This window comes from Salvelinus fontinalis, chromosome 8, assembly GCF_029448725.1.
Source record: "Salvelinus fontinalis isolate EN_2023a chromosome 8, ASM2944872v1, whole genome shotgun sequence".
NCBI lineage: Eukaryota > Metazoa > Chordata > Actinopteri > Salmoniformes > Salmonidae > Salvelinus > Salvelinus fontinalis.
The window spans coordinates 5,294,659-5,314,656 of NC_074672.1; the positions used below are offsets into that span (position 1 = coordinate 5,294,659).

The 19,998-nt window shown below is 42.5% G+C and overlaps 1 protein-coding gene across 1 annotated transcript in view; it reads right to left on the minus strand.

The window, feature by feature from the left end:
• Window positions 1-1,328: 1,328 nt before the first annotated feature.
• The window catches only part of LOC129860416 (pro-neuregulin-3, membrane-bound isoform-like), a 299,464-nt gene continuing 280,794 nt past the window's right edge, over window positions 1,329-19,998 (minus strand). The window contains exon 9 of the mRNA XM_055930805.1: window positions 1,329-3,600. Within this exon, the coding sequence (XP_055786780.1) occupies window positions 2,859-3,600 (742 nt within the window). The 3' untranslated portion in view covers window positions 1,329-2,858. The remainder of the gene's footprint in view (window positions 3,601-19,998) is intronic.

The following is a 19,998-nucleotide window of genomic DNA, read 5'->3' on the forward strand; positions in this document are numbered from 1 at the left end:
GAAAGTTCACATGTTCCAAAAGGTATATTTTTTCACTTCTGTGAAGTAGTAGATTTTTCCCACTTTGACAAAGTATTTTTTGTAGATCATTGACAAAACATGACAATTAAATCCATTTTAATCCCACTTTGTAACACAACAAACTGGAAAAAGTCAAGGGGTGTGAATACTTTCAGAAGGCACTGTATTCTAATATTGCAATCAGAACATTATTATTTACATAATCCAACATCAGGATATGCATAGGCTCTTGAGGAACTCATACACTTGTGTAACCCTAATTAAAACTACAATACTGTCAATGTTCAACCGTAACATGTGATGAAAAGACAACAGAGCAGATGAACCAGAATTACATTTACTCTCACGGGTGGACAAAAATACATATCTGAAAGCCTGCCCCTGCTAAGCTACACCTCCAATCTTCTAATTTGACCTGCTGGTTCATATATCAATAACCCAGCATTAATAACCCAGCAGTTTAAAAAAACAAAAAAACAATTAAGTACCCAATGCCTGCAACCCAGCAGTTGGGTCAAACAAACAAAACATAATTTATTTAGAGTGTAGGTTCACAAGTAGGCTACACTACCTCTGCAACCCTCCCAACCCACTTATTAGTAACCTATACATTTTGCAGTCATTTTGCTGCTGATTGATTAAAAAAACATTTGACGAGAAAAAAAGGTGTTACTAATTTGGAGGAAAAACAAAATCTGTGTTGCTCATCTTTGTTGTTAACAGGAACAGAGACAAAACCAGGTGCCGGCGCTTTAATATTTTCTGTGATTAATTCCTCTTGAGAAACATTCTCACCTGAAAATCGGCTAGTTAAAAACGTTTCTGCTGATATCACTGCAGTTTTTCTAAATGCAAAATAATGAGCCTGCGCTTTAACGAGGCTGTTTTGGGGAAGAGATAAGTAAATTATTCAATCCGTCTGATGCTCCTTATCAAATGGAGTACCTCGCTTTTCCGGGGAGGAACACCGCTGTCATCGTTGTGCTCGATAGGGTTGCTGTTGCCATGGAGACAGGAACAGTGACTCGGACCATTCGTCTTTTCTATTTCCTGAACTCTGGTAGGAGATGTCTGGGCTGCTATGGGTGTCACATGATAATCTTTAGGTGGAAGAAGATGTAGAACTGAGAAACCTCATTCAGGATAGTGAATAATGCCATAGTCAGCACCTGTTGACATAATGTGTCATATAGGATAAACTTATTTTGCTACACAATTTACTAGGCTATACCCTCACTGACTTGAAAGACACAGACATCAAATGTGAAGCTGAAAGGTGTTTTATAAATTCAATCACTCACACACTCTTTAACACTGTAGTCGTTGTCTTTATTTAGTCAGGTTGTCATGTCAAATATACAGTATATATACGTCTATATACAATTAGATTTCTTTACAATAGAGAAACAACATAGCGATAACACACTATTTTGGTTTCTAAGTAGAAGCGTTGTTTAAATAGTGCCATACAGATAATGTATATATTATTTTATACACTTTTAAATCAAGCTCCCACTCCAGTCTTTATGTCCGTCTGCATTGTTTCACATTATTCACATAGACTGTGTGTGTATTCTTAATAATTCAAGGTCTTAAATGTATCAATAAATTCCTCTCTGCAGTCCAGGCTGCTGTGGCTCTTTTACAGAAACTAGGGGCCATCTGTGATTGGTCAAATTTGTTAGGCAGGTGGTCCCACTCCCCTCGTGTCGTCGATGCAGGTGGGCGGAATCTTTCCCTGCAGGTGTCATGTTACTGATGATTTGTCACCAGATATTGTTTGTTATGTTTTTACCATTGTGGCCAGATGGAGGACTAGAGCTCAGACTAGTGGCCACGTCAGGGACAACAGTTGTTGACAACTGTAGCATTGTAGCTATGCCTAACCCTTTTCCCTAACCTTAACCTCATTCTCCTAACATGCTATGTTAATTCACCAAACCTGCTGTGTTCATTCTAACCTACCACATTAATTCACCTAACCTGCAACCAGAGATGGGAAGTATTTCTGTTACATGTATTTGAAATGTGTATTTTAATTACTTCTGAGTATTTTGTGTAATTTGTATTACACTGGGCTGAAATGCACTCCAATGTATGTTTTAACAAGATACTGTTGAGAGCTGTAATTTGTATTTTCAAATGACAAAATACTTTTTTCTATACCGTTTTTTTTTATAGCGGTTCACAATTTTGTGGCCCCTTTCACCCTGCATTGGTATCAGAATTCTGATGGCAATATGGTGTGTTAAGAGCATCTGATAAATTAACGAAATGTAAATGTATATGTACAAATGAACAATTGAAAAGCATGCTGAGTATTACTCTAATGAGCTTCGCCCCGAAACAAGGCCAATAGTAATACCTAGTGTGCTTTGCAGTTTATTTTGGTATGTTTATTTTCACATGTACATTTATATTTTGGTTATTTAGCAGATACTCTTATCCTGAGTGACTTACAGTCAGTGCATTCAACTAATGTAGATAAACAACAGCATATCACAGTCATAGCAAGTAAAATGTTTCTGTAACCGTTACTGAGAATGTTGTTGCTGTTCGGGCCGGCAACTTGCAAATGTATTTATGTATTTTAAAATACAAAATACATTTATTTTTCATTAAATACATCTCAAAATATAAGTATTTTGTAGTTTATTTTCATACGTTGTTCTTTATGGTAATTTGAAATTGTATTTTGTCATCTTTGCACATCCCTGCCCCAACATTAATTATCCTAACCTGCTATGTAAACAAACCATCTGTGGTGACAAATCATCAATATCACCACACTTGTCGGCAAGATATAGTCCAATCAGCTGGCAGAAGTTTTGGCATAATCAATTCCAGCACCTCTGCTCACCACTGCTGTCAGAAAGCAGTTTGACCCTCCATCCATTAGGGGTGGGGTGGGGGTATTGTTCACCGAGCCCCTGGGCCTCACTTTGAGGACCCCTGCTCCCGGGACAGCTGTATAGCAGTCTGGGTGTATACCGCATGCTCTTTCCCTCGGACTCCAGCACGGTCACAGCAATAATAGTGTTTGTGCTGTTCAACCTGGCAACACCTGATCTGGATGCTGCTGTCCCGGAGGGACAAAAGCCAGAGTGTTGGAACGAGCCCCCTGGCCCTACTGGAGTTTCAGAGGAGCCATGGTGCATCTGGCTAGGGCTTGTCCCTAACCCCAGTGCAGTCTTAGCGCCGCAGGGACGCACATGACTGGGTCTGGCCTCAGATTCTATTACAGTCTCAGAGGAAGAGGTGGTTGAGTGACGGGGGGTGTGGCTGCAGCCAATGGCAGGTCCTTGGGCCTTGTGACTTGGCCCAGCGAGACCCCCTCCCTGCGAGACCCCTTGCCTGGTCTCATCCATGTGACCCCCCTCGCGGTCGTGTCCCTGGAGAGAGGGGATGATGGGGACCGATTGTGTGCGGAGAGAGGGTGGAGCAGGTTTTAGTCCTCTGTCCAGACAGGTGTAGGGCACCTCCCTCCAATCTTTCTTCCACGCGGAACGAGACAGGGTTTGCATATTCTGGAACCCGCTGCGCTGGCGGTCGTCACCATCATCCCTCCCAGTGTCAAACCTGAAGAGATGCAGAGAATAAAAAAGAGAAACAATAGAGCAGAGATGACCCAGACCATTATTGCATGATTTCATATTTTCACACGACAAAGCGGAGAGGGAAAGAGAGAAAATAGGAATAGATTCAGTTCAAGCCCCAAAAATAATCTGTATACACCAGTGAAAAATGTTTATTCTCTGAGGTACTGGCAATGCATAAACTTTGTAATTATTTATAATCCACCCATACAGAAATGAATATGTTGCTGAAAACTTCCCTCAAGTTTGGAAAATTTGCTGCAAATTAAATAGTGTGCCACAAAATGTTGCCAGAAGTTTGCAAACATTTGCCACTAGTGGTGAATCTGCGACAAACCTTTGGAAACAATAGTATTTATTGTCACTTGTGGCAAATGTTTACCAGAAGCAGTTTCTGGTGAACACATGAGTTTCAAGACCAGTAACAGTTGATGACCAATCAAGGGGATTAGAAACATCTGTTGGAAACTAAGCTATCTACCTACGAAAGTTGTCCAGTGAGAGTCTAACTTATTAATTAACTTTAACATTTTATTATCTAAATGATGCCTACTTAGCAATGTCATGTTTTATGGGATAGAGTGAAACACTGACAGTTTCATTCTGTCAGTGCCACTGACTGACTGGGTAGCGCTTAGCTATCATATTTTTGCACAATTCATGTGATAGCTGGCTAGCTAACTAATGATTTGCCTAAACAATTATATTTTTAGGTGAATACGCTCCTGTCTTAATACCAATATGCATGACAGTATGCTAGTGTCACGGTTCAGTAACATGATAGCTAGCACAACAGCTAAGGGAGCTAGCAAAAATATGAGTTGATTTGAGTAAAACTTCACTTTTAAAGATGGATACCCTTCCCCTACCCTTGGTGTTGTTATAGGCTGTATTGGGAGGAGGATGCATCAATACCCTGGAAATATATTCGTGGTGCAATCATTCATAACACTTTGAGTGATAAAGGGGCGGCAGGTGGTCTAGTGGTTAGAGTGTTGGGCCAGTAACCGGAAGTTGCTAGTTCGAATCCCCGAGCTGACAAGGTAAAAACCTGTCGTTCTGCCCCTGAACAAGGCTGTTAACCCACTGTTCCTAGGATGTCATTGTAAATAAGAATTTGTTCTTAACTGACTTGCCTAGTTAAATAAAAAAATTAATTAGTGTATCGTCTTTACCCTCCTGTTGTGTTCCTGTCAAATTGGACTGATTTACAAGTTTTCTCTATGAAACATGTAGTTAAGGTTCCATGACGTTGTCCACACAGGGCATCTGAATGCACAAAATACATTTTGATGATTTTCATAACATTTTGGGTGTTATATTTAACTTTTGGGCACATGCTCATTCACCTGTGGTGTTCCCAGTCAAAAATGACCGGTCATTATAAATGAATGGGTGAGACTACAATTAGTGTATAAAATTGAGTTCAGGCACATGCCCATTCATCAGATGGACACACTTCCTCTCCCAGTCCCCCACATGCATGTGTGTTTGAGCACACACACACACACACCTCACTCTCCTTCTTGGCTTCCATGGCAACCCCCACGGGAACCTTTCCCCAATAGAATCTTTCCCCCACGGGAACCACACCTGTTGGCATTCTCACAAACAATCGCAGCAATGTTTCAATAATATATAGAACTTTTCTCGCAGCTCTGGTATATAAAGCTTTTTTGAGGCCTTGCTCACAGTTCATTCTGTGGCAGCACAATGACCAAACGATATACTGTATGTGAGGCTCTTGATCATATCTTTGATCATGACACTGATGAGGAGGAGAGAGGCCAGGAAACTGACAGTGATGATGCATTAGAGGAGGAAATGTCAGACGTTGAAGACAACACAGAATATGATCCAGACCAAGAGACAACCGATGTGGAACAATCCAGTGATGAGGAAGAGGTTGATGTTACATTCCGGTCAAAGAATGGGAATTTGTCCTGGTCTTCATCCCCACCGAGAAGATGAACCCAGGGCCAACGACAAAATATCCCAATATGTTTCATCTGAGTATTTGTTATAGTCAAAATAATCCATACATTATGCTTTTTTTACTCAAAAACGAGTTGCATGAGCACAGGTCAATGAGGCCTACAGGCCATAAATAGCAAATAGAAGTTCAAAACCTGTAATGTTCACAAGAACTTAAGTTGATAAAAGATCTAACACAACATTAGGTGATAATATATGTATTTATAATCAGCTATAGTGGGGTGGTCATTTTGGACCGGGAACACAGAATTAATTAACATGAAACGAACACAACAGGAAGGTAAGTAATGTATAATTTTCATACAGTACCAGTCAAAAGTTTGGACACAACTACTCATTCCAGGGTGGTTCTTTATTTTTTTTACTATTACCTACATTGTAGAATAATAGTGGAAACATAAAAACTAGGAAATAACACATATGGAATCATGTAGTAACCAAAAAAGTGTTAAACAAATCAAAATATATTTTATATTTGAAATTCTTCAAAGTAGCCACCCTTTGCCTTGATGACAGCTTTGCACATTCTTGGCATTCTCAACCAGCTTCATGAGGTAGTTATCTGGAATGCATTTCAATTAACCAGTGTGCCTTGTTAATTTGTGGAATTTCTTTCATTAATGTGTTTGAGCCAATCAGTTGTGTTGTGACAAGGTATACAGAAGATAGCCCTATTTGGTAAAAGACCAAATCCATATTATGGCAAGAACAGCTCATATAAGCAAAGAGAAACGACAGTCTATCATTACTTTCAGACATGAAGGTCAGTGAATAAGGAACATTTCAAGAACTTTGAAAGTTTCTTCAAGTGCAGTCACAAAAACCATCAAGCGCTATGATGAAACTGGATCTCATGAGGATCAACATGGGAGATGAAGACCCAGAGTTACCTCTGCTGCAGAGTTCATATGAGTGTTACCAGCCTCAGAAATTGCAGCCCAAATGCTTCACAGAATTCAAGTAACAGACATATCTCAACATCAACTGTTCAGAAGAGACTGCGTGAATCAGGCCTTCATGGTCGAATTGCAGCAAAGAAACCACTACTAAAGGATACCAATAATAAGAAGAGACTTGCTTGAGCAAAGAAACACGAGAAATGGACATTAGACCGGTGGAAATCTGTCCTATGCTCTGATGAGTCCAAATTTTAGATTTTGGGTTCCAACCGCCGTGTCTATGTGAGCCGCAGAGTAGGTGAACGGATGATCTCCGCACGTGTGGTTCAAACCGTGAAGCATGGAAGAGGAGGTGCAGCATGGAAACATGTGCAGAATTGTAGGAAATTAGCTGTAAAACTGCAAATGTTTCTCTCTGCTCCATGGCAAAATAAGTAGAATTGCATTTAATTATTTGAGCCCCAAACACAATGTTGTTTAGGAATCCAATAGGCTAGGGCCGGCTCTGACTGAAGGTGTGGGTATGGATGTAGGTATGCAGACCCGCGAGCCACTGCGACCTCTCATGATGAGTTACGATTTGTGGCCACCACCCCCATAAAAGTCAAAGTTGTGCATCCCTGGTGTAAAATTAGCTAAGCAGCTGGCTGTAGCCCATGTACCCAAAAACATCAATTCAGAGTCCAGCTAAATTATCTAGATAGTGTTACGAAGTAGCTAGCATTAAACCCACGTACCATGCAGACCTTACTTGCTACGAAGTTACAGAAAACTAAACCAACAACCAAAAAAACTCAATTGGATTCATTCTAAACGTAGGACCAACGAGGTAAAATGTAGCTAGCTAGCATTCATTTGTTTATGCAGAGACATCTTTGTTGCAGCATCTTATGAGTGATAAACATTTTCCCGGCTTTCTGTGTTACAGAATGTGTTGCAGTCATGACGCAAGTGGCACTAGTGCTGTAAAATACTCCCATGTATCTCGTTTGACCACCTGTTTTCAACTACATTTCAGTCAGCTATCGTCATTGCGAACTAGCACTTCACATAGGCTAGCTCAGCTGTTATTAGAAAACGTCTGTGTTACTCAAATCCTGTAGGTAGCTGGCAAGTCCACCTCGGCAACAATGTTATTGGGGTGCAGAATGTTACATTAGTCTTTTCATTTTAAGATAACCTTCAATTAAGTTTGTGGTTACTACTGGTTGCGGATCCGAGGTGAGAGAAATTGTCATGTTTTTTTTGTTTTGGTTAAGGCTCAGAGTTGGCTTATTGATATTTTGAAAACTGACACTACTTCCATAGACAGTATGGATAACCGGGAATTGTCAATGGCTTGGAACCTCATTTCAGCCAATCAGATTGCAGATTTCCCCGAACTAGTTTTATTTTTATTTATTTAACCTTTATTTAACTAGGCAAGTCAGTTAATAACAAATTCTTATTTACAATGACGGCCTACCAAAAGGCCAAATGCTTCCTGCGGGGACAGGGGCCTGGGATGAAAAATAAATACAATATTAATATAGGACAGAACACACATCACAACACTACATAAAGAGAGACCTAAGACAACAACATAGCAAGGCAGCAACATGACAACACAGCATGGTAGCAACACAACATGGCAGCAGCACAAAACATGGTACAAACATTATTGGGCACAGACAACAGCACAAAGGGCAAGAAGGTAGAGACAACAATGCATCACTCAAAGCAGCCACAATTGTCAGTAAGAGTGTCCATGATTGAGTCTTTGAATGAAGAGATTGAGATAAAACTCCAGTTTGAGTGTTTGTTGCAGCTCGTTCCAGTCGCTAGCTGCAGCGAACTGAAAAGAGGAGCGACCCAGGGATGTGTGTGTTTTGGGGACCTTTAAAAGAATGTGACTGGCAGAACAGTGTTGTATGTGGAGGATGAGGGCTGCAATAGATATCTCAGATAGGGGGAGGGAAGCCTAAGAGGGTTTTATAAATAAACATCAACCAGTGGGTCTTGTGACAGGTATACAGAGATGACCAGTTTACAGAAGAGTATAGAGTGCAGTGATGTGTCCTATAAGGAGCATTGGTGGCAAATCTAATGGAAAATAAGGAAATAAGGAAATATGGTACAGTATTGAGATCTAATTTTAAAATGTGTCATAATTCTCAAATGCTGTTAGTGAAACCTAATAAGACCCACTCAACAAAGCCCCGAGGAGTGAGCCATTGTTATTGTCTGACTTCAGAGACCATAAATGTCCATAAATGAGTACAAATAATTGAACTACTTTCCCCATTCTTCTGTATTACAGGGGGATGTGTGCACTGGAGGTAAATCCAGCGCATCTTAACATATCTAAAAATAACTGACATGGCACATTTGGCTTCAATCCATTCTTCATCTGTGACAGGTAAATATGTCTTTCTGACAGTGTTTAACGAAACTGACAATGCTCGTTGGGGATTTGCTGTCAAAATCGAAAAGACGGCCGGGTTCTCATGCCAATATTCACTCTCTTGTTCTCTCTCGCTGTCTTCTTTATGGTCTCTCTCCCTTCCTCATTCTCGCTCTCCCTCACTCCTTCGCCCTCTCTGCTTTACATTTGAGCCATTTAGCAGATGCTCTTAGTGATGCTTTCTCTCTCTCTCTCTCTCTCTCTCTCGCTCTCTCTCTCTCTCTCTCTCTGCTTATTCCCAGAGACCCGAGGGTGTCTCCATGGCAATGAGGGAGGGAGAGTTTTGTATGGCTGTTAAATCTAGAAATAGGTCAGTCCAACTTCCCTGGGACAGCACCGACTTTCTTTGCTGATGGATCTGTAAAAGGGTTATCAATAGTTAATATGTTCCAACTAGTCAACTAACTAACCCAATCTTTGCCTGTCGGTGAGAAGAGAAAAGCACTCTTACACCACTCGTTCCCTGAGGATTTGCAAGCCATTAATTGGCTATGGCTACAGATTCCTCCTCTGCTGCTTTAAAACATATCCTAGTTATCTCTCCCTCTCTGCATGTGTGTTTGTGTGTGAATGGATACTTTGTGTGTGTTTGTGCACATGTGTGCATACTCTATGTATGGCCTGCATACTATGTGTTTGTGTATGCATGCAAAACCTGCACACTGTATGTGTTGTGCGTGAGCATAATGTCCGTGTGCATGCATACTAGTCTGTATACTGTATGTGTTGGCGTGTGTTTGTGCAGTGCTCCAGGAGATCTACTCACAGCCGTTGAACGAATATGCTGAGCTTCCTGCATGCTACCCTGTTTAATACGAATACTAATTATGGAAAAGTTTGATAAAAAAAGAGTTTGACAACAGTTTGTACTTTACAAGTCACTGTGATGCTCGAACAGGTTGGCATGCTAATAAGAACTTTGCCTGGGACTTTCAAGTGCAATAAATTCTCTCAGAGACCTATGGTTGTGTCTCAAATGGCACCCTATTCCCTTTGTAGTGCACTACTCATTGGTTGCACGTTTTGTAGACTGACTCTCGACTGAACATTCTACTCAATGCATTTTCATATGGGGTCGATGACGATTTCATCAAAAGTGCATTATAGTGGCTTGGAACATTTCTAATGTTCCAAGAGATTGACTTTAGATGTGGTATAACATTAGCTAACTAGCTAAGATTTAGGGGAGAGCACTGGATTTTATCTAGCTAACGTATTGTGTGTAGATTGATGAGGAAAACCTTACATTTAATACATTTTAGAATAAGGCTGTAACATAACTAAATGTCTAAAAAGTCACGGGTTCTGAATACCTTCTTATACCTAATTTCTGTATACCAAATACCTAATATCTGTGGTTCGTCGGTTGGTTGAGAGGGGTGTATCTTGGCTATAAAATATCTATAAAATATCTTTGTACTTTTGTGTTGTCACTTTCAATGGTTCATTAGAAATGGCGCATCATTGAAAGTCAAGTGCTATTGCAAAGGTCTTATTATTAAAAATGTAGTTTAAGTATAACTCTGACTGGTGTGTGAAGTTTGTTTCTCCTCATTTGGTAATACAGAAATTAGCCACCACATCTGAATGCCAAGTGTCATGTCTGGAGGAACACTGGCACCATCCCTACGGTGAATAATGGAGGTGGCAGCATCAAGCTTTGGAGATGTTTTTCAGCGGCAGGGACTGGGAGACTAGTCAGGATCGAGGGAAAGATGAATGGAGTAAAGTACAGAGAGATCCTTGATGAAAATCTGCTCCAGAGCGCTCAGGACATCAGACTGTGGCGAAGGTTCACCTTCCAACAGGACAACGGCCCTAAGCACAAAGCCAAGACAACGCATGAGTGGCTTCGGGACAAGTTTCTGAATGTCCTTGATCGCCTAGCCGGACTTGAACCCGATCGAACATTTCAGGAGAGACCTGAAAATAGCTGTGCAGCGACGCTCCCCATCCAACCTGACAGAGCTTGAGAAGATCTGCAGAGAAGAATTGGAGAAACTCCCCAAATACAGGTGTGCCAAGCTTGTAGCATCATACCCAAGAAGACTCGAGGCTGTAATCGCTGCCAGACGTGGCCACGAGCCATTTAAATTACAGGTTGTAACACAACAAAATAGGAAAAAACGCCAAGGGGGATGAATAGTTTTGCAAGGCACTGTACACTGTCATAAGGCATTTGTGTATGTGTTATGAATGACAAAGTTTTCTTACTTTAAAGTAAGTAAACTGTCACGCGATATAGAGACTACAGTTGAAGTTGGAAGTTTACATACACTTAGATTGGAGTCATTAACTCCTTTTTCAACCACTCCACAAATTTCTTGTTAAGTCGGTTACGACATCTACTTTGTGCATGACAAGTCATTTTTCCAACAATTGTTAACAGACAGATTATTTCCCTTATAATTCACTGTATCACAATTCCAGTGGGTAAGAATTTTACATACACTAAGTTGACTGTGCCTTTAAAAGACTTGGAAAATCTGTACAAACAATAGTACGCAAGTATAAACACCATGGGACCACGCAGCCGTCATACCATTCAGAGATGAACATACTTTGGTGCGAAAAGTGCAAATCAATCCCAGAACAACAGCAAAGGACCTTGTGAAGATGCTGGATGACACAGGTACAAGAGTATCTATATCCACAGTAAAACGAGTCCTACATCGACATAACCGGAAAGGCAACTCAGCAAGGAAGAAGCCACTGCTCCAAAACTGCCATAAAAAAAGCCAGACTACGGTTTGCAACTGCACATGGGGACAAAGATTGTACTTTTTGGAAAAATGTCCTCTGGTCTGATGAAACAAAAATAGAACTGTTTGGCCATAATGACCATCGTTATGATTGGAGCAAAAGGGGGAGGCTTGCAAGCCGAAGAACACCATCCCAAACGTGAAGCACGGGGGTGGCAGCATCATGTTGTGGGGGTGCTTTTCTGTGGGAGGGACTGGTGCACTTCACAAATGGATGGCATCATGAGGGAGGAAAATTATGTGGATCTATTGAAGCAACATCTCAAGACATCGGTCAGGAAGTTAAAGCTTGATCGCAAATGGGTCTTCCAAATGGACAATGACCCCAAGCATACTTCCAAAGTTGTGGCAAAATGACTTAAGGACAACATAGTCAAGGTATTGGAGTGGCCATCTGTTAGGAATTTTGTTAATAATAATAAAGCAATTTCTAGATTTAGATAAAACTATAACTAATTGAACTCTGCACGCCTAGTGAAAGAGATTTGTGCTGTGGGTTATAAAGTAAGCAAAAAGGGTCGTTAAACTATGGTTGAACTGATCCAACTTAGCCCTGAGATGTTTAGATAAGGCAGTGAGTAACTTTTTAGGTCTTCCATTATCTTGAGTTGTCTGCTAAAGTGGTAATAAATTATAGTGAGCCTTCAGGAGAATAGATTATATTGTGTCATGTGTGTGCGCTGGGGAGTTGGAATGAACTTTTGAACCTGTTTTATATTGGTCAGGAGGAGGAGATTTATTCTGTAACCTATGACGTCATATCTTGTATATAAACTGTTGTTTATGGTCAAATGGTAGCGTGTTCCGAGAATAAATACTATTATCTAATTTTAATAAGTCTATTTTATGTTAATAAGTATCTTACAAATTCTTATAAATAGACAGATTGATTTTATTTAATGAGTACATTGAGGAATTATTTAATTCCCTTAACACCATCACAAAGCCCTGACCTCAATCCTACAGAATATTTGGGGGAAGAACTGAAAAAGCGTGTGTGAGCAAGGAGGCCTACGAACCTGACTCAGTTACCCCAGCTCTGTTAGGAGGAATGGGCCAAAATTCACCCAACTTATTGTGGGAAGCTTGCGGAAGGCTACTTGAAACGTTTGACCCAAGTTAAACAATTTAAAAGCAATGCTACCAAATACTAATTGAGTGAATGTAAACTTCTGACCCACTGGGAATGTGATGAAAGAAATAAAAGCTGAAATGTATCATTCTTTACTATTATTCTGACATTTCACATTGTTAAAATAAAGTGGTGATCCTAACTGACCTAAGAAAGGGAATTTTTACCAGGATTAAATGTCAGGATTTGTGAAAAACTGAGTTTAAATGTATTTGGCTAATGTGTATGTAAACTTCCGACTTCAACTGTATATGTTATGAATGTTATGTTATGAATGACCAAAGGAGTCTCAATTCAAAATATGTATTACAGGACACTACATAAAGTGTCAATAAATAGCCTATAAATGTTTAGCCGATTGATGAAGATTCCAATAATCCACAAGTTACTGTAGGGTGTGAGAAGTACTTAGATGGGTTGCTGTACCTGCAAAGCTTGCATTTGTGTTTGTCAAAGCCAAGGTGATTTGTTGTAGTCCTACCTGGTACTAGCCACCAGGTATTCCCCTTCTGTTCTCATACTGGAGACCAGGGCTTGATTACAACTGGTTACAAAGGGTGTCAACATTTTGTGGCTGATCTTTCAGCGAGGAAGAGGGCGAATGTGTCAAAGAACTGACTGGTCCCAGCACCGCACGATATGGCTCGTTAGATTGCTGTGTGAGTGTCTGTGTACTGAGGAACACGTAACTTGGTTCCAGAATAAAGACACTTTCAATTTCCTTAAGTTGGGCCCTTTCACCAAGGTGATGCCTGGTGTGACCAACATGACTTCTATTTAGCACATGTGTCATCCTGCAGCACAACATGTCATCCTTTCTAAACACACATGTTTGTCATATGCGACATTGGAGTATGACACATTTAACATGGGTGATTGTCAAATTATGTCAAAAAGCATGACATGCGGTTATAGGTGATTTGTGACACATTTATGTAGTGCTTATGAAGGCTTTATGAGGCGGGACCAGAATTGGTCGTTATGCTTTGTGATTCAATAATTATTAGTTTGGTAATCGACCAAAATAGTTAGCTACATAAAGCTATGTTTGCCTGTTCAGCACATTGCCGTTAACTCCAACTGTGAACTGACCAACTTGAACGACTGAATGAATAATGATCAATCAGTCAAGTAAACAATGGCTCTTCGGCACTACATATCGGTAGACTATGGTCGAGGGACGGGAAACTCCAGTCCTCGGAGGCCAGAGTGGTGTCACACTTTTTCCCTAGCAAACACAGCTGATGAAAGTAATTGTATGTTACACTGGTTACAGCACAACACCACATCTTATGTAAAGAACACTGTTGTGACACTGACTTATTTGGTAGTAATGCCCCCCCCCCCCCCATTTAGCCGTGGTCAACAGAGCATTGATGGAGATTCACAACCCTGGAGAGCATTGAAGAAGAGGAAGTAGTTGAAGTCATAATCAATGTTTATTTTGCATGTGCACAGGATACAGTAGGGTGTACAGTACATGGGAATATGACATTGAATTGTACCATGTACTATTGACTAACAATTTGTTCATGTTTTCCCACAGTGCCATCAACCCCCACAGACTCGGACTCGTCCCTCATGTCCCAATACTAGCTAAAGATTGTTATATCCAAAACTTTGACAAAGCACCATTAAATCCATTATTACAATTTTTTACGAATATGGCACCACAACAAACCTGCCAAGAGAGTGCCGCCCACCACAACTCATGGAGCAGGCAAAGAGAGCATTAATCAGAGAGGCAACAAAGAGGACAAAGATAACCCTGAAAGAGCTGCAAAGCTCCACAGCGGAGATTGGAGTATCTGTCCATAGGACCACTTTAAGCCGTACACTCCACAGAGTTGGTCTTTACGGAAGAGTGGCCAGAAAAAAAGTCATTGCTTAAGAATAAAATAAGCAAACACGATTAGTGTTCGTCAAAAGGCATGTGGGAGACTCCGCAAACATATGGAAGAAGGTGCTCTGGTCAGATGAAACTAAAATGTAGCTTTTTGGCCATCAAGGAAAACGCTATGTCTGGCGCAAACCCAACACTGCATCACCCCAAGAACACCATCCCCACAGTGAAGCATGGTGGTGGCAGAACTATGCTGTGGGGATGTTTTTCCATCGGCAGGGACTGGTAAACTGGTCAGAATTGAAGGAATGATGGATGGCGCTAAATACAGGGAAATTCTTGAGGGAAACCTGTTTCAGTCTTCCAGGGATTTGAGCAGGACAATGCAGGACAATGACCCTAAGCATACAGCTAAAGCAACACTTGAGTGGTTTAAGGGGAAGCATTTAAATGTCTTGGAATGGCCTAGTCAAAGCCCAAACCTCATTTCAATTGAGAATCTGTGGTATGACTTAAAGTTTGCTGTACACCAGCGGAACCCATCCAACTTGAAGGAGCTGGAGAAGTTTTGCCTTGAAGAATGGGCAAAAATCCCAGTGGCTAGATGTGCCAAGCTTATAGAGACATAACCCAAGAGACTTGCAGCTGTAATTTTTGCCAAAGGTGGCTCTACATAGTATTGACTTCGGGGGGGTGAATGGACTTGAGCGTGTATAACTATGCACGCTCAAGTCCAGTCTTATTTTTTGTTTGTTTCACAAGGAAAAATACTTTGCATCTTCAAAGTGGTAGGCATGTTGTGTAAATCAATTGATACAACCCCCCCAAAAATACATTTTCATTTCAGGTTGTAAGGCAATAAAATAAGAAAAATGCCAATGGGGGTGAATACTTTCGTAAACCACTGTAATCATGATCTTCAGTTTAGGATGCAATTAGTTTTATCATCAAATAATCATTGAATCACAAAGCGTAACAGAAAAATCCACAGCATTTCGCAACTGTCTTTTGGCATTGATTATTTCACAACCACAACTTCTACAACCTTAGTAGGCATATATTTTTAACACTTTTTTTGGATATAAACTGCTTGCTGTAGTTTTGAAGTAATCACAAAAAAACAGACCTTATTTTAGGGCATTTTTCATCCTGACAGCTCCTATTAGTTCTTTGAGCACCATGGAACCAACTCGCCTTCCAACTGTTCTATTCCAAGCCCACTGTTGAACATCACAATGCTTGCTTCGCTATTGTTGGAAATAAGACCTGTCCACGGTAAACTCATACTCGTACCTCAGGTAATTTATTAATAACAAGGTTACAGCTACTTGGTGCACAAGCTCACTGTTTGCCTGGGTACACATTGTTGTGACCCACAGTGCTAATTATGGCTGGTGCATAGCCATCAAACGTTAAACATTTTCTGATCATGGTTAACCATATTTTTTTTCAGAAAAAGGTGTAAACCTAAACAAAACGCATGTCCCCTTTTTCAAAATGTGGCCCATTTAAACAGCCAGAACACATTTCTTAATTAAAAAATAACTTTTTTTGACGATTTGTTGATTCTAAATAGCTACTAGGTAATTTGATATGCGACGAAATCTGTTTGTTAGTCGGCATCAAATTGAGCGAATGCTGCGCAGGTTCACTGAGTTGCAAACCAAATGGATATGTCTAGCTCATTGATTTGTAGTTCTGACGCAGTTGCTACCTCAGATTATGAGCCTAGCAAGTGTCACGAATGAGTTACGTAGTACCCACAGAAGGCCACAGGGAGGAGCAAGAGAGCTATAAACCCATACTGTTTTTTTGCTTTAAAATCCTAAACCTACATATAACCTATTTTAGCCCTAACCCCTAACAATAGGTATAACCTATTTTAGCCTTAACCCTAAACCCTAATTCTTGGGTAAGGTAGCCTAGAACACTTTAAAAACTATTTTTTATAATAATATTATGTTAGTAAATACCATTATAGTTCTAAGTAGCATTTTGATTGTTTAAAAAAAATCAAAACCTATGTAAGTATTTTGCAGTTTTGTTGTTATTAGTTATTTTATGGTATTTATTATTGCAAGGCAGAACACTTAATAAACAAGCCACATTTTATTTTTCAAATATGATTTGAACTGGGTGTGACCTAGTAACATATATGTGAAAGTCCAGTAATTAGCTGGGATAGGTGGGGCAGGTTTGAGACCAGAAATTAATAAGAAAAATACACTATATTTCTCAGCTGCCTCACCAATGTCTTTATGTAAATTACTTTTAATTGCTAAATATTTTCAATAGATGGCAGCATAAGACCACAAAGCATCAGTTATAGGCTATAGCAGAATATGATTGACATAAAATAGCATGCAACCAAAGACTATATGTACCATGATTTTCTAAAATGGTCACTCATTACAGGTAGCTATAAATATCTTGTATTAGGCATGTGTTGCTTTTGGGAGAGCAAAAATAATTGTGACTATAGCAGGTATTGAACCTCTGCCAAATAATTACTAGACAGATGCGCTAACCTCAACCCTAGTAGACATGCAAAAAAAAAAAACTCTTAACATATATTATGAGTAAAGAGCCTTGAATAGAAAAGACAAGAGTGCTTCTTCCAGCCGCCAATAAATGACATCACGCAACCCTCGCGGAAGCAAATTTACCTCAACATACCCTCGCTGTGTCACGTTCCTGACCTATTTATGTTAGTTTGTTATGTGTGTTAGTTGGTCAGGACGTGAGGTTGGGTGGGCATTCTATGTTTTCTGTTTCTGTGTTGGTTTTGGGTTGCCTGGTATGGCTCTTAATTAGAGGCAGGTGTTTGGCGTTCCTCTAATTAAGAGTCATATTTAGGTAGGCGTTGTCACAGTGTTCGTTGTGGGTGATTGTCTCCTGTGTTTGTGTATGTCGTTACGCCACACGGGACTGGTTTCGGTTTGTTTGTTCAGTGTTTTTTATGTGTAGGCTTTTTTCCCTGTTCGTGAGTTCTCCTGTGTTATGTGAGTCCGTTGTTCAGATCTGTCTACACCGTTTATTTGTTTTGTTAGTGTATAGTCGAGTTCTTGTTTTTTCTTTAATAAATCATGTCGTCACAATCCGCTGCATATTGGTTCAATCCCTGCTCCTCCTCTTCTGATGAAGAGGAGGAGGAAAGCCGTTACAGAATCACCCACCAAACTAGGACCAAGCGGCAAGGGAAGGCTCAACAGAGCAACCAGGACTCCTGGACTTGGGAGGAGATCCTGGACGGTAAAGGACCCTGGGCTCAGCCAGGGGAATATCGCCGTCCCAAGGCGGAGTTGGAAGCAGCGAAGGCAGAGAGGCGCTGGTATGAGGAGGCAGCGCGGCGACGCGGTTGGGAGCCCGTGAGTCAGACCCAAACATTTCTTGGGGGGGGCACACGAGGAGTGTGGCAAAGCCGGGTAGGATACCTGAGCCAACTCCCCGTGCTTACCGTGGAGTGAGAAGGCGTCGTACTGGTCAGACACCGTGTTATGCGGTAAAGCGCACGGTGTCCCCAGTACGCGTGCTTAGCCCAGTGCGGGCTATTCCACCTTGCCGCACTGGGCTAAGTTGGGCATCGAGCTGGATGTCATGAAGCCGGCCCAACGCATCTGGCCACCAGTGCGTCTCCTCGGGCCGGCATACATGGCACCAGCCTTACGAATGGTGTCCCGGGTTTGCCAGTATAGCCCAGTGCGGGCTATTCCACCTCGCCGCACTGGCAGGGCTACGGGCACCATTCAACCTGGTAAGGTTGGGCAGGCTCGGTGCTCAAGAGCACGTGTCCTCCTTCACGGTCCGGTATAGCCGGTGCCACCTCCATGTACCAGTCCTCCGGTGGCAGCCCCCCGTACCAGGCTGTCTCTCCGGGTTCTCTCTCCAGCTGTTTCCTCCTCTCCAGCGCAGCCAGTGCCTATACCACGCACCAGGCTGTCTCTCCGTCTCCTCCCTACAGAGCCGTCCTGCCATGACCAGCCAGAGCCGTCCTGCCATGTCCAGCCAGAGCCGTCCTGCCATGACCAGCCAGACCCGTCCTGCCATGACCAGCCAGAGCCGTCCTGCCATGACCAGCCAGAGCCGTCCTGCCGGGACCAGCCAGAGCCGTCCTGCCGGGACCAGCCAGAGCCGTCCTGCCGGGACCAGCCAGAGCCGTCCTGCCGGGACCAGCCAGAGCCGTCCAGCCGGGACCTGCCAGAGCCGTCCAGCCGGGACCTGCCAGAGCCCCTCAGCCGGGACCTGCCAGAGCCCCTCAGCCGGGACCTGCCAGAGCCCCTCAGCCGGGACCTGCCAGAGCCCCTCAGCCGGGACCTGCCAGAGCCCCTCAGCCGGGACCTGCCAGAGCCCCTCAGCCGGGACCTGCCAGAGCCCCTCAGCCGGGACCTGCCAGAGCCCCTCAGCCGGGATCTGCCAGAGTTCCTCAGCCGGGACCTGCCGCCCCTTATCCCGGTGCTGCCCCTTATCCCGGTGCTGCCCCTTGTCCCGGTGCTGCCCCTTGTCCCGGTGCTGCCCCTTGTCCCGGTGCTGCCCCTTGTCCCGGTGCTGCCCCTTGTCCCGGTGCTGCCCCTTGTCCCGGTGCTGCCCCTTGTCCCGGTGCTGCCCCTTATCCCGGTGCTGCCCCTTATCCCGGTGCTGCCCCTTATCCCGGTGCTGCCCCTTATCTCGGTGCTGCCCCTTATCCCGGTGCTGGCCTTTCATTTAGGGGGTTTTAGTTGGAGGGTGGTCATTGGGAGGGGAATACAGAAGCGGGGAGTGACTATGGTGGTGTGGGGACAGCGTCCGGAGCCTGAGCCACCACCGTGGTCAGATGCCCACCCAGACCCTCCCCTGGACTTTGTGCTGGTGCGCCCGGCGTTCGCACCTTGAGGGGGGGGTTCTGTCACGTTCCTGACCTGTTTTCTGTTGTTTTTGTATGTGTGTGATGGTCAGGGCGTGAGTTTTGGGTGGGCAGTCTATGTTTTCTGTTTCTATGTTGGTTTTGGGTTGCCTGGTATGGCTCTTAATTAGAGGCAGGTGTTTTGCGTTTTCCTCTAATTGAGAGTCATATTTAGGTAGGGTGTTCTCACTGTTTGTTTGTGGGTGATTGTCTCCTGTTTCGTCTATGTCTGTACCATACGGGACTGTTTGGCTGTTCGTTCGTTTTGATGTAGTCTGTTCCTGTCCGTGAGTTCTACGTTTAGTTATGTAAGTTCATGTTCAGGTTTTCGTCTACGTCGTTTTCTTATTTTGTAATTTTGTAAGTGTTTTGTTTTCGCTTTTGCCGTCGTATTCAAATAAAGAGATGGCTTATTTCCCTACTGCTGC